Source organism: Zalophus californianus, chromosome 10, assembly GCF_009762305.2.
Source record: "Zalophus californianus isolate mZalCal1 chromosome 10, mZalCal1.pri.v2, whole genome shotgun sequence".
NCBI classification, from domain to species: Eukaryota; Metazoa; Chordata; class Mammalia; order Carnivora; family Otariidae; genus Zalophus; species Zalophus californianus.
Window position 1 is genome coordinate 113,869,622 of NC_045604.1, and position 15,046 is coordinate 113,884,667.

The following is a 15,046-nucleotide window of genomic DNA, read 5'->3' on the forward strand; positions in this document are numbered from 1 at the left end:
TGGCAAGATGGTCACATACAGTCCCAGATTCACATTCCACCAGCCAGAGAGCTCTTTTCCCACTGTTCCAGCAGAGGCCCTGGGGCCGGGGTTTATTCAGTCGTTTGGGGGTCATGTGACCCTCCCTGCACCAATGTCTGTGGCCAAGGGGTAGGGGTAATCTGACTGGGAAAGTCTGGATCCATTCAAGGATGAGGGGTGTGCCAGGTAGCCATAGATGGGAGGGTCTGTCCCCAAGGGAACAGGGTGGGGACAGCTGCAGCGACTGATTCCCAGTATGATCCACTGGGCAGAACAGACACTCTTCCGTTGCAGATGCGGACTCCTCTGAGCACAGGGCTGCCTGTCCCTGTGCTGGCTGCAGTGTGGGACCACCCTGCTCGGGGAAGGTCCTGTGCCCCTCGGTCTGCTCCTCCTGCTGAAGTCCAGGTGTCGGGGGCAAGCTCCAGAGGCAAGAAGAACAGGAGCCAGAGAGGCAGACCCAGAAAGAACCAACACAGGATGTGAAGGCTCCAACCCAGGATTAGCACCGCCGAGACCCACAGACGCATCCAGCCACCCCTTGTCCCATAGACTGTGACATGAGGCCCTCATGTCTGTTGGTGGGGGACACAGAGCCATGGAGGCTCATCTCTTCTCTTGGCCTCCATCTCTCATCTGTAGAATGGGGATCAGTTGCCTGCTCCATCATTTGTTTGCTTCAAGCGCTGTGGATAGTGCCTGGGAGGGTCCCTTGGCTCTAGGACTGGACTATGGGGTCCCTGAATGCCGGCCCTGATGGGGGCAGCTGCAGGTGGAGGGCAGGCATCCCTGGCAGCCCAGCCAGCTCGGGCTCACAAGCAGGGCGGACATGTCCACATTCCATGTTTGGAGCACTGGGCTCCTCAGGCTGGGCCTGGCTCAGCCCCTCGCCCCAGCCCCCCGCCCCAGCCCAGACCAATGCCTACAGGGGGGCGATGTCAGCCCTTCGTGACTGGCGAGCTGGAGGTTTGCCTGTCTGCCTCTCTGGGCTAATGTGAGACACAACAGCCAGTTTCCTGGACAATATCGGGTCAAGTCAGTTAATCTAAACAGAAAACAGTGGGGGAAACTTTTTCCCAACTTTTCAGATACTGCAGACACATGTGGCCTTCTTGCCTTCGTGTCTGGAATGTCCTGCTCTGGGGGCCCAAGACTTCTCAGGAGACAAGGACATGTCTGAGATGCACTTACCGAGGCGCCTGCCTAGTGCAGGATGAGCACAGGGAGGGGGCAGGGGGCAGTGTGACCTGGAGAGCTCCTGCCCCTTCTGCTCCATCATGTCCCTGCCGCTCTGGGGTGGGAGATGCCAGGGACCTTGGGAGCCTACATGACCCACCCTGAGTGACGTGGCCCTGGCACATCTCTCTGAGGCTCTGCTTCCTCCTCTGTGCCCCCTTAGATGCTGGTTGCTCTATACCTACCATCTGAGCATGGGCCAAATAGCTATGTCTGCCCGTGGGCGCTGAGAGCCTGGACAGAGGAGGGAATTTTGCAGCATGATTTGAAAGCCAAATAGGTTTTTATGAGGTCTTGAAGATGGAAAAGGCATTGTGGGAGAGAAAGCTACATGTGCCGGGGCGCGCCGGTGTGACAGCAGCAAGTAGATCCAGCCAGCAGCGCCCAGTGAGACTGCCATTTCCTCTCTGAGCCTGTAGATGAATGATACGACAGTGTGCATGTCCCATGCTGTGTGCCCTGTGCATGTGTGGAAGTGGCTGTGAGTGTGTGCATGTGTGCAAGCACCCATGAGTATGTGCCTGTGAGTATGTGCAAGTGTGCAAGCACTCACGAGTGTGTGCAAGCACCTGTGAGTGTGCAAGTGTGCAAGCACCTGCAAGTGCCTGCGAGTGTGTGCACATGCCCGCGATTGTGCGTGTGTGCAAATGCCCATGAATGTGTGCATGTGTGCAAGCACCCGTGTGTGCATGTGCCCATGAATGTGCGTGTGTGCAAACGCCTGTGAGCGTGCATGTATCCGTGAGAGTGCATTGTACAAGCGCCCGTGAGTGTGCATGTGTCCGTGAGCGTGTGCATGTATGCAAGCACCTGCAAGTGTGTGCACGTGCCTGTGAGCGTGTGCATGTGCCCATGAGTGTGCACATGTGCAAGTGCCCGTGAGAGTGTGCGTATGTGCAAGCACTCGTGAGTGTGTACATGTGTCCGTGAGAGTGTGCATGTGTGCAAGCACCCGCAAGTGTGTGCACGTGTCCATGAGAGTGTGCGTGTGTGCAAGCGCCCACGAGTGTGTGCGTGCATAAGTGTGCACATGCATGATGGCCATCTCGGCCTCTTCCGTCTGTGAATGGCTGGGGTGGGAACCTGAGGGCCCAGATTTACGTGTAGCCGGGGCTGCTCCAAGCTGTGTTCTCTCTCTGAGCCTCAGGGTCCCCCTTTGTCACATCAGGGTGTCCTCTGCCCACACCTCCCAGGACGCTAAGATGGCGGCTGTCAGAGGCCACCCAAGAAAGACCCTCTTCCTTCCACAGAGTCTGGCAGAGGGCACATCTGCATTAGTAAATCTCTCTCAGATGTGGATGATACATAGGCAGTCAGGCCACACGTGGGTCACCACCCTCACCCAGCACCAGAATTTCCCTTGAACAGAACTCTCCAGTCTGGGTGGTTCTGGCTCTTGTCTTGTCGCACCTGCTTGGCTGACAGAGACAAAAGTGGCTTCTCCGGGACTTTCCCAGAATCCCTGCCACGCAGGTGCACTCAGCCCGGACCTGTGTCACTGAGGGAGGCAGCGGCTGCACCACCACCCTGGCCCCGCTGCCCACCAGGTTCCACACTGGCACGGCCCCGCCACCCCACCTTCTCGCTGGGGACAGAGCTCCCTGCTCGTTTTCCTCCAGGGTTCCTGCCACTGGTGGCCAATTGCATCTGTGGCCGGTAAAAAGGGGGTCTAGACCAGGAGCCCCCGGGGCCCCGGCTCTAAGGTCATCCACGTTTGCTGAGCACTGCACAGGGCTCCAGCGCATGGGGCTGGTGGCTCACCACAGGTGTCCTCAGAGGGACAGAGTTGGTGACACAACTCATGTCAGGAATGGACGCGACACACTGTCTACAACTGGATCCTTCCCGTGAACCAGTGGGAGAGACGGCTGGTTTGACTCTCTTCCTCTTGCTCCAAACTCGGGGCAAGTACCGTGGTGTCTCTCAAAGCCAGAGAAACTCTGGAGGGTGAGGATAGGCAATTGAGGGGCGTTCTGGGCTCGGGGGGACCTGGGCACCAGCGGGAGTGCGTGGTGAGTGTGGGAATGCACGATGGTTGGAGCCCCTGACAGGCCACAGGGCGACTGACCGGGAGGCACAGGGCGAGGGGTTAGGGCAGGGCCTCCCAGCGGTGCGCACACCAGCCCAGGCAGAGCGGTTACACCGGTTCAGAGGTTCCCACTCAATTTCCTTTTCTTTGGAAACTGCGTGGCCGTGTGACCGTGCCTCATTATAAATCTAATTCTGCTGTCTCGGTTGAGCAAGCTCACATCGATGTGGACGGGGTTCTGAAGTGGCCTAAAGCTGGGGAGATGTGGCCCCACAAGAGCACAGGGGCTGTTAATTTGCAGTCGACCACAGCGAGGCCTGACAGACAGCACCTTCCGTTCTAGGAGCAAGTTTCTCCAGAATATAGCAAGCGCTCGGGTGAGACCCACCTGCATAAGATGTACTTGGTATTTTTAATGGGATGAAAACATTCATTTTGCAAATGTTTATGGATTGCTAATTTGGCGGAATACAAAATCAAGTTACAGGCGATAGACAGCACATGCCCTTCTGCAGCTTCCTCCTGGAGTATTTGCTGACAGGGCTATACGCCAGGCTCATCCCCATGGGGCAGGGGGCGGCCGTTCTCATGCCCCCTCCCCTAGAAGGCAGGGGGCCGGGAAGAGGAGGCCGCATGTGGGTCCACACCCGCCTCACAGTCCCGAATTGGAGTCCCTGGTACTTGCTCAGCGGTCAAATGGTGGCTGTAGTTTAGGGCTGCAGGGGTCCTGGAGTCTGATTCCATTTAACCTCCAGCCTAGAAGGTTGGCCTGGCTCAGCCTGGCATCCTGGGCACCTGGGTGGGGTAGGATGGACCGAGGACCTGCCTCTGCTCCCACGAGCTCTGGGAGGCCTCTCTGAGCCTCAGTCTCCTCCTCTGTGAAGTGGGGCTGTGCGTCTGTCCCACCCCTGCCCTCAGCCGTGGTGGTGTGCAGCAGGTGCTGAGGGGGGGTGGCATGTCCGCCCTCTCCTTGACTGTCACTATGTTATCCTCCTCTCTAGGGCATGAGCTGGAGGCACCCCGAGAAGAGGCAGGTGAGGGCAGGCTCCCAGAGAGTGTGGGGACCCTGGGCCCCGGCCTTGCACTCTCCCACCTCCCAGAGTGACGCCCGGGTATCACACTGCTGCCTGGCCAATGACCCTGGGGTCCTCTAGACAAACTGCTGACAGGTGTGGTCAGACCCCTGCGTTCAAACCCCACCGCACACCTTTGTCTGCCTCCCCCGTGAAATGCAGAGTCAGATGACCCACTTAACGTGGCCTGAGGATCTTCAGAACAGGGCCTGGCATGTGGGGAACCCTCAGCAAATACCAGCACCCTGCCGCCGCTGTTGTCCAGGTCGCCCTCTGGGCTGGACCCCTGACTGCCGGGCTGGGGTCTGTGGGGTGAGCACAGCTGTCCCGTGCGTGATGGGATGCCCTTCCGCCCCGTCCCCTAGGGGAACTTCTGGGCGTGCAGCATCACCACATGCCCTACCTATGCAGCTTGCCTGCCCTCCCCACCAGGGTCCCGCCCCCAGGCTCCTTTCCCATCCTCACACACACCCTGGGTGGACGTCCTCTGTGAGTGGCCTGTTGTGGGGCCTCCGCCCGGTCACGAAACCCTTGAGGATTTTCCTCCCCAGCACCGCCTTCAGCCGCCCTTCCTCAGATGAGCACCCCTCTCTACCCCAGTGCTGTCCAGGGGAGCCGCCCCCTCGGACACCTGCGTGACTGAGTCCATGGCCACAAGGTAAAGCACTGGTCTCACTTCCAGTGGGAGGTCCCTGGGTGTCGGCCTCCCCTGCCTGGGCTGAGTGGCCTCTTCCACTACCAGGGTCTCCCCGGTCCAGTCCCTTGTCTCACTGTTGTTGGGGCTGCACCCACACGGCCCAGGGTCTGTCCTGGAGGGATTTCAGAGGGAGTCCAGACACTGCGGGGGCTCCTCCCTGGCCTTGTACCCAGCTCAGTGCCAAGGGCCTCACTTCACAATGGAGGGATGAGGCAGAGAGGGAAACGCTGCCCAAGCCCCAGAGTGGGAGGCCACGGTAGATTCACTGAGGAAGCTGCACACGTGGGAGAAGGAGAGCCCCCCGGCACCACCCCTCCCACACTCTGGAGGCTCCGCGTGGCCCCAGCCCGGCCTGCCTGTGGGGACACAGGAAGCTGGCAGTGCCCAGGGCAGATGTGAGGTCCCAGGGAAGGAGCAGGGGCCCTGGGGGCTCTTCAAGGAAGGGAGGTGCCCAGAGGACTTGCCCGGCTTGGGGGAGCCGGTTTCTATGAGGCTTCTCATAGCCCAGAGCCAGTCCCTTCCCCGCCTCCCTCACTGGGTGTGAGCTGAGCAGAGCATTGGGGGTGGATGGGAGACATGAGATGGGAGACATGGTCCATTTCAGCTAAGTCCCCAGGGGTTCTGTGTGTGGCCCATGCTACAGATGAAGAACCCAGGGCTCAGGTGGGCAGATGGCCTGTCTGCGGACATGCACCTGCAAGGCTCCCAGCCCGGTGCTGCTCCCTGCCCCCACCTGGGAGGCCAGGACCATGGGTCCACGGGCCTCCAAAGTCATTCTGGGCAGCTGACTGAGGCCTAGAAGATGCCAAGGAGGGCTGGTGCCAAGAGGAGCTCTAGAAGACCCCTCTCACCCTCTGTTCACTCTCCTGGCATCACCCACCCAGCCAGGACCCGTGTCTTGGTTTCATGAGCACAGGATGGGACAGGTCAGGAAGAGACACTTGAGGACAAGAGCAGGAGACATGCAGTGCGTGTCTGCCCCAGTAAGGGAGCCAGTAGGGAGGCCACATTAACCAAGGTGAAGTGCCCAGAACATAGGAGGTGATTGTCCTGTAGGAGTTCCATGTATCAGAAAGAACAGTGACAAACTGAGGCAAATGCAGGAGATGCACTTAAAACTTCAAAGGCTAAAGACATGGGTGTTTGTCTTGGACTTGGGGGCGGGGCTCGGACAGCATGTTCCCTTCCCTGTGCTTCCCTCCAGCCACACTGGCCTTCTGCAAGCCAACCCCCGCCGCCGACTCCTTCCCCCGCCTCAGGGGTTCAGCTTACCACCCCCCACCTGGAATGCCCTTCCTCTTGGCATGCGGGCCCCTGCCTGTCCTCAGGGCCTCAGCTTGAAGGTGGCCCTCGGAGGGCCCTGCCTATCCAGCCAGTCTGAACTGGTTGTTGTCCCCCGAGCTGTCTGCTGTCTCAGCTGCCTGGGCACAGGCTTCCTTCCCAGCCTCCTGGATATGTGAGCGCTCTATGCATGCCGCTGGGATGCAGGCTGGTCCATAATTGCACCTAGCACGGGGCTTATGGATGTTTGTTGAATGAACCTCTCCATCAAGGAAGGAAGGGATTTGAAGAGAAAGGAGGCCTTTTCTCTGCTTCCCCGGGGGGGGGGGGGGTGGGCAGACCAAGGGCCAAAGAGTGGCTTGGTATGGAGGGCACTGTTGGCTAAGGGAGGCCTCTCTGGGGAGACACAGCGATGCTGGACCCCAGGGCCGGACAGGGCGGGGGTGGGGAGGGCATCGTCCAGGGCCACTTTGTGCTCCTAGACCTGCTCATGCTCCCATCCCAGGGTTCTCTCCCGTCCACCCAAATGTGGTCTCTTTTGGTCTCTGGCTGTGGTGGAGGGCCCAGGCCTGGCCAGCCGCTGTGAGGAAGGACATCCTCCCACGGAGTCTGGGTGAGGAAAAGCTCAGCCTGGATGCCGCCCAGCCAGGAACTTTGCTCTACACAATGGTGGTTTGCACACACCTCTGCTGAACTCACGCACAGCAGCGCCTCCCAACTTTGTTAATGGAAACCCGGTGATCCGTAACCGTGTGGCAGACATCTGCTCGGGGGTAATGTGGTGGTAATGTACATATCGGTGATCAATCAGCGGATTTGCAAGAGAGGCATAAAGTATTTAATTAGACGTGTGCTGGGCGAGTCTGTGTGGTGGCGGTATTTGAATAGGTCAGAGCCAACCCTCACCCCTGCAATGTTGTTTGGGATTAAATGCCACTCACTTGAAAGACTGGAAGACCTGCCTTAGTTGTGGGATATCACACGCTGGCAAATTGAAAATGTCCCTTCGCTTTTAAAAACATGATTGATATCCTTTGCAAAACAAATGTTATGCCTCATAGTACACGGACCTCGCCTGTCTGGCACCACCCCTTTGCTCGCCGGCAGCCGGTGAGCACCTGCCCCGGACCCTGTGCACGGCGGAGGGCGTGCTAACAGCCTGTCTGGTTGCCAGGCCTCCTCTCCCCCTCCAAGGCTGGGGCCTCCAAAATTGCCCTCTTTAGGACAGAGGAATTTTCTGTTCCGTCAGGCTTTGCTCACCAGAACAAAAAGTGGGAACACGGCTAGAACCCGAAAGATAAAATGCAGATTTTATTTGCTTGATTGGTAGCAGAAAAATCAGATACTCTGTATGCCATCTACTTATGTATAGTAAGTAGCACCTGCACTGCCCCACCTGCGTCGTATCTACTACCATTTAAAACAATGCTTTTAGCATGAATGGCAAAGGGATATGAATAACGGGAACACAGACAGACATCACACCTACGATGCACACGTGCACATACGTGCACACAGACACTCTGAGTCTGCATGAGCCACAGCTTGGAGGATGTGTTAGCAGCCCAGCCCCAAAGCCACATGCCTGGGCCCTGGGCCTGGGTCCACCTGCACGCGGGCCCCATCTGCAAAGTGCGGATGAGAAGTAGTGCAACCATCAACCAGGGCTGGTGTTCCTGCCATGGAGACAGCCCGTCTGGGCTCAGCATGGTGCCTAGCGGGCAGTGAGGGCCCACCAATGTTGGGTGCTTTCCCGGCAAAGAGCTCTGGCATCTGGCATTTGCGAAGGAGAGATGTCCTCTGCGTTGCAGGCCTTAGCCCTTTTTCCGGAGGACTGTTTGAGGCAGGGCTCCCCTCCTCCCATGAGGCCGACTGGCTGCCCCATGGGCAGGGCCTGGCCAGACCAAGAGAGTGATGGCAGGCAGGCGGTGGGCACATCACCACCAGCACTCATCTCTGGACTTGGGGATCAGGCATTTCACAACATTCATAAGTAACGGCCTTCTCCCCTCTTCTCAGAACGATTACGTCAACCCAAGGAGTCTCTACAGGGTGGACAGATAATAATGCTGCAGTTTAATGAAATGTCAGCTTGTCTGAATCAGAAGCGAGCCAGTCTAAGTGAGTCTCTTGCATGGCTCTGTCTGTCTCCACCTCCTGCCTGCCTTCCTTTACCGGTCCGGGTTTTTCAGAGTCCAATAAAGCACAACGATGTAGTTCCCAGTCGAGACAGTCAGCCTCCTTGGGTGTGTTTTTGTTGTTTATAAAATTAGCCAATCATTGTCACCTAGTGGATCAGATTAGGTGTAATCCATACTAATGTTCAAATTAAGTCATGGAAGGCAATTAACTCCACAAAACTGGGCTGGTGAAAAATGATAAGGTTGGTCAAATAGTTTCACTGTGCATAATTGTGTTTTTTAAAATGCGCATCTCCACACAGTAATTAAATCATTTACATTTCGGATGGAGTGTACCCGCCCCTAATGCTTGTCATTGTGCTCTCCTAATTGTGCACCTCACAGTGTAGCAGGGATCCATCGGCCGCCTGCTACGGAATGTCTGCCTCCTCGGGAAACCAGCTGGGTGGAACGTGCCCCGGTAGAAGCATGCTGCCTGCTCAGAAGAACCAAGAAAAGTGTGCTCTGCCCCATGTTGTCCCAGAGTTGAACCCCTCCCTCCTCCCTCTTGCTCCTCCCTCCTTCCTGCCTTCTTTCCTGTATAAAAAAGTGCACAGGATTTCTCAAGCAATCATCGACTATTCTGCTCACACTTACTCTTTCGATCACATCATCCGTAGCAGGGCCACAGTCAAAAACCTCGGGGCGACAGTCATGGGATCAACTGATATCTGACTTCACTGTTTGCACTTTATTAGTATCACTTTTAGCTCTAGGGAAGATGCCCACCCACTTCGCCAACTGTAGACCGAGCGCACCGGCCGCCTTCCAGGGTGTGGCTGTCTATGCAGCCAATTCTCAGATTATGGAGGGATGAAATGCTACCTTGGGTCTAAGTGAACGTGGCCCTAAACCTGTGTTCCTGTTCCTCAGAGAAGGATCATTCAGTGAATCCAGAGCAAATGCTTCAGTCAAGCAGGACCCCGTGGGTCTTCTTGCAAGGGAACTTTCTCCGAAGGATGAAGCCCGAAGACTGACCTCCTGTCTCTCCAGCCCAGGGTGGTTTTCAGCACCGAGCAGGGACGCTTTTGTGGAAGTTAGTAGGATGCGGCAAAACCTTGCTTCTTGGTTCGAGGTGGGGTTGCAATCACCTGGAAGACCCCAGACTAACTGGGTGCCAGCCCTGACTCATACTGTCCAAAGGTGGAGGTTCATTTGCTGGGTTTCCAGCCGGGAGTTTCTGCCCTCCTGGGGGCCGTAGGGATACTTGAGCCCTGGAAAAGGGTCGGGCGAGGACAGGATGTAGTCAATGCTGAACTTGATGCCCCTGGGCTCCTCCTTCCCCGTGGCAGCGCGGCTAACAGGGCCCGGGGGCTGGCGGTGAGGGGCTGGCTCAGGCGGCCCCGGAGGCCCCTCTGCGCCCCCCGCCCGCGCCTCCCCCGCCCCGTCCCGCTTGGGGCCAGGGCGCCGGCGCCGCCGCCGGTAGTTGCCATTCTCGAAGAGGTCCAGCAGCGACTCGCAGCCGCCCGCGAACGTCCAGTAGTTGCCCTTGCCCTTCTCGTGGCCTTCCGTCCGAGGCACCTGTGGGAGAGGGAGGGGCTCCGCGAGGGGCTGGCCCCCGGTGCGCGCCTGCCCACCCCTCTCCGCGTCTGGGCTCACTTAGGACTCCCAGACAAGCACTGGATAGGTCCCTGTCCTTGCGGTGTGTGGCGTTGCTCATGGAGCACGCTGGAGGCACTAAATTTGCTAAAAAAGAACTTTCCAGCAACTGCTGCCGCAAAATCCTCCCCCGCGCCCAATCAAGGTGACTTGGCCCAGGAGCCCCCAAGCTTGGGACACTCGGGGGCCATTCCGGGGAGCGGGGCCGGGGCGGGGTCTCACCTTGACAAAGCAGCTGTTGAGGGACAGGTTGTGGCGGATGGAGTTCTGCCAGGCGCGCTGGTTGGCTCGGTAGTAGGGGAACTTGCGCATGATGAAGTCGTAGATGCCGGACAGGGTCACCCTGCCCGAGGGGCTCTGCTGAATGGCCATGGCGATCAGCGCGATGTAGCTGCAAATAGGGGCGCATGGGGCCACGCGGGGCGGAAGAGGGGACGCCGCGGTGTCTGGAATCCCCTGCAGCCAGGAGCCCCTCTAGAAGCGCACAACTCCTCCGCGCCCAGGGCTCCGTGGCGTGTGGGAGGTGCCCGCGGGAAGGGGTTTTTTGGGAGCAGAGAACTCTGGAGTTCCCCGCTCCCCGCTTCGGCCCAGACCCAAGAAGCTCATCTTCACACTTGGGAGTTTCCTCAGGGAGGTTGAGAGAGCATGCAGAGGAACGTGTCCCTTCTCTGAATCCCACCCCCCACCCCGCCCTCCGGAGAAGAAAGCCCTCCCTCCGTCCCAGGAGGTCCTTGAGGAGGAGGGTCCCCGGCCCGCCGGCTCCCACCACGCACCCCGCGGTCACCTGTACGCCGGCCGCGTGAGCCGCTTCTCCTCATCCGAGCTGCCGGCTGGGTAGTCGTCGGCGTCGTAATTGAAGCAATTGTAGGGATACTGTGAGCTGTCAAACATCTTGGCGCACCCGGCGCCCGCGGGGACCACCGCTGTCTTTGCCACCTCCTCCGCGCCGCCCGCCAGCCCGCCAGGTCTTTGCTGAGGTCCTCCGGGGCGCGGGCCAGCAGCGTCTGCACTGCGGGCTGTTCTACGCCCGAGCTGGGAACCTGGGCTTCTGGGGTCCCCCACCCGCGCCCACCCCGTTCTCTCGCATCCAATCCCAGCGTGGGGGAGGCCCCAGCCAGCAGGAAAGCGGCTGAGGGGAGCTGAGCGGGGCTCTGGGTGACCCTCTGACCGCCCGCGGACCGAGGGAGGAGGGAGTGGCGCGCTGGGTGGTCTGACAGGCGGGGCGCCACCCCCCCTCCTCCCGCTGCCGCCCGGGTGTGCGTCGCCGCGCTCCCAGCGCGGGGCCCCACATTTCGAGGCAGGGTCGCTGGGTATCCCTCCCACCTGCCTCCCCGCCCCCGAGCCAGAGCTGGGGCTCCCCGTGGGCTCCCTGCACTGGCGGATGTTTCCTCAGAGCTCGGGGGTCTGTGCGCCCTGGGCGCGCACGGAGACACTAGGTTCTTCCCTGGCGCCGGATCCCAGAGTGGACTCTTGGGTGGCCAGAACAGAGCCATGAGCCAGGCCACAGACAGGGCTGCGACTGTTGCCTCCCCCACTACCAGGCTCGGCCCCACCTCCTGCCCCAGAGCAGCAGAGTCCAGGCAGGATAGTTTGGGCCCTGCTGGTGTGTCCCTGCCTGGAGCACTGGATCAGAGCCCCGTCAGAGACACAGGGTCCAGCATTTCCTCCAAGGCCCTGAGTCCCAGCGGCGCTGTCCCTAACTGCCCAGAAGGGTGCCTCCTCCAGGTCCCAGCCAGCCTGTAAGGGAGCCCCTGAGTGCCTGGGGCACAGGGCTTTCAGTCCTGGGAGCGCACTTCACCGCTTAGCCACTACTTTACTCGTCCCTTCTAGCTCCAAAGCTGTGGTTCCTTGTATGGGTAGATGCATGCGGAAGAGAAGACAAGGTATGGGAATTTTAGGAAAAAGAATGAGGTGGGATCTTGCCAGGCAGGGTGTGGCAGGGGGCGGGGGCGGGAGCGGGGGGGGGGGGGTAGTGTCTGTTTCACAGTGGATGTGCCACCAAAGGCATTTCCATGAATAATCTGCAGAATTCTGAACTGACCCATGTCTGTGAATCTGCCTGAGGTCAGCAAGTCTGGATAGTCTTTTTCCAGAAATTTCTCCCTTCAAAGCACAACCTTGAGCTCAGAAATGACCTGTGTTCAGTCCAGCCAGTTGGCCCCATGAGGGCTTGATGCTACCCACCACCCTTGGTGAGGAAGGGTGGGCAGGCCTGACTTGGTGCAGCCAGGTTCCCCCAGCACCACCCGGGAGGCTGTGCAGTGGCCCTTCTGCTTGGGCACCACGGCTGCCTTCTGCTGAGGATCAGAAGCACACTGGGGCTCCAACACATTCAGTGGCTCCGTGTTGTCCTCTCTGTCAGATGTCAAAATTATATTTGCTGGACTGTGGGAACACAAAATGGTACAGGGCCTCTTGAAAACATTTTGGCAGTTTCTTTAAAAATTAAACATGTGACCACAGTGTTAACCAGCAATTACACTCTGGGGCATTTATCCCAGAGAAATGGAAAGTTAAAGTCACAGAACACCTGTGCACACACACTCATACAGTTTTTTTGGTCACATCCCCAAACTGGGACTTGCTCAGACGTCCTTCCACGGGGAAATGGCTAAACAAGCTTCCATCCCCTCTACACCCGGGGACACCTCAGCAATGCAAAGTAACCAACCACTGATACAGCAGCAGCCTGGATGGATCTCCAACTCAGCGCAAAAGCCAGCCTCAAGGGTTACATACTCCATGCTGCCATCTACAGACATTCTTGAAAGGACAATATGATAAAATGGGGAACACAGTGGTTTCCTGGAGCTGGGAGGAGGTGCGGGCAGGGGAGAAGTGGTTGCAGCGATAACAGGATGACATGAGGGGTCCTTGCGACCTTGCCACGCTCTGCGTGTGCTGTGTCAATGTCAAGGTCTTGGTCGTGGGATTGGGCGTTATACAAGATGTCACCATGGGGGTGAAACTGGGTAAAGGGTACAGGGGACCTCTGTTTTATTTCTTACAACTGCATGGAATCTACAATTATCTCAAAATAAAAAAGTTTAATTCAATAATCTGCAGTGGTCTTGGAGACCCAAGATGTCAAGCGGTGAGAATGAGATTTGAGGCAGAGCAGTCTGTGCCAAAGAGAGAAACACATCACCTCTGCTCAGCAGGGGTCTTCTCTGCCAGTCCCTGTTCTTGTCCTCACCCTTTCCCCCACGGCTTTCCGTCAAGCTTCAGGTGCCTCCTCGGAGAGCCTGGGTTCTGAGGCTTGCCCTCCCAGGAGCTGCACGGCCCGGCAGAAGCAGTGGGAGCAGATGTGATGGGCCTGGAGCTCTGTCCTGGCCAGCGAGGTCAGCCAGCATCAGGGGACCCTGTGTACTGGGCTGCAAGAAGGACCTTGAAGCCTGTACACAGATGATGGACAAGCAGGAAACAACATGGCCACCTCACTCCAGCCTTCCACATCTTGGTGGAGGCTCCGGTGGCCACTCCAAACCTGAACCTCACGAGGAGGGGAACCCTGAGCTGGAGTAGCCCAGAGACTCTCAGGGGAGCCATCATCTCAAGGCCCGGGTCGTGCCTGGCACATTTAGCACCTTACACCTCCGTGTGAGCTGGCCCTTCCCCTGAAAATGGTCCCTTCCCTTGGAAAGGCCACATACCAGCCCGTGGAGAAATAGATGACAATAATCCCAGGCCCTGCGTCGCACAGCTGGTGACGATCAGAGCCCAAGTTTGAAGCCACTTCTAATTAAGAGCTCTCATTACCAAAAACCATGCTGTCTCCCACGTGTCACTTCCAAGGGCTGATGGAAAACACTTAATGTCATAAGAGCATGACGTGGAGGCAGCCTCCCCTCCGAGCTACCAGCTGGGCTCCTTTGCTTGGGGTGGGCATTTGGTCCCACACCCCGTGACGCACTTTGTGACACCCCTGGTGGAATCCTGCTTCTTGTGTAAAATCACTAGACACATTCAACGAGATGGCTTATTCTGCTGGAGTCTGTGGTGCTCTCTCTGCCAACGTGTCTGTCTCGCAGGCTTTCGGAGAGTTGGGTTTGGGTGTGGCTGAGCCGACAACTTCCAGCTCAGGCTCTCTCTCTCTCTCTCTCTCTCTGCGGCCGGGGGTGGGTCTTCTGAAAGCTTGGCGGGCTGGAGGCCCCCCTCCAAGCAGCCTTCCGCCTGCCTCGTGTGCTGGTACCAGCTGCTGGCCCCGGGGGCCTCCGGTCCTCACCACATGGGCCCCTCCATCCAGCCACTCACACCAAGGCAGGTAACTTCCCCTGCACAGGAGATCTGAGAGAAGGAGAGGCAGGGGCCCAGGGTCTTCCGGGACCTAGTTTTGGCAGGGACCTGTATGTCTACTGGTCTCAGAGACCAACCTGGTGCAACACTGAGGGGCTTGCAGGGGTGTGATTACCAGGGGGCGTGGACCACAGGGGGCCCATGGGAAGTGGGAACCCTTGACTCCAGTGGCGGGGACAGCATGGGGTAGAGAATCAGCAAGTGCCAGAGCACCATGGAGATGAGGACCCAGGTGTAGAGCCGGCCAGCTGGGCGCCAGGGCTCAGGGCGGGGAAAGGAGGTGCCTCGGAGGAATGTTACAAGTTCAGTGCATGAGACAAGTGGTGAGGTCGGCGGGGACTGAGCCATGCCAGGTTGTTCATCCGCAGTGTTCAGTGAGGACTTACCACAAGCCAGGAACTGGGCAGAGCGAAAAGCACTCCTGTTCCTCGCGTTGCTCCCAGCCTAGTGGGGAAGCAGAGGATCCCAGAAAGAGGAAAGGACAGTCTGTACCCATGATAGGACACACTGAGATGGCCAGGAGAAGCACCAGGAAACTCCCCTCCACTGCTGGAATGCTTGAGCAGCGCTCAGAATAGGAATTAACAAAATATGGTTGGTGTGGGGCAGAGAGCTCCAGGCTGGGAGGCTGTGC

At 58.3% G+C, this 15,046-nt stretch overlaps 1 protein-coding gene across 1 annotated transcript; it reads right to left on the bottom strand.

Annotated features, from left to right (window-relative positions):
* Positions 1-9,645: 9,645 nt before the first annotated feature.
* Positions 9,646-11,007, bottom strand: FOXL3 (forkhead box L3). The gene is made up of 3 exons (XM_027610388.1): positions 10,901-11,007; positions 10,339-10,507; positions 9,646-10,038 (listed from the first exon to the last, which is right to left on the bottom strand). Exons 1-3 carry the CDS (start codon positions 11,005-11,007, stop codon positions 9,646-9,648), a joined length of 669 nt encoding a protein of 222 aa, XP_027466189.1.
* Between the last annotated feature and the right edge of the window lie 4,039 nt (positions 11,008-15,046).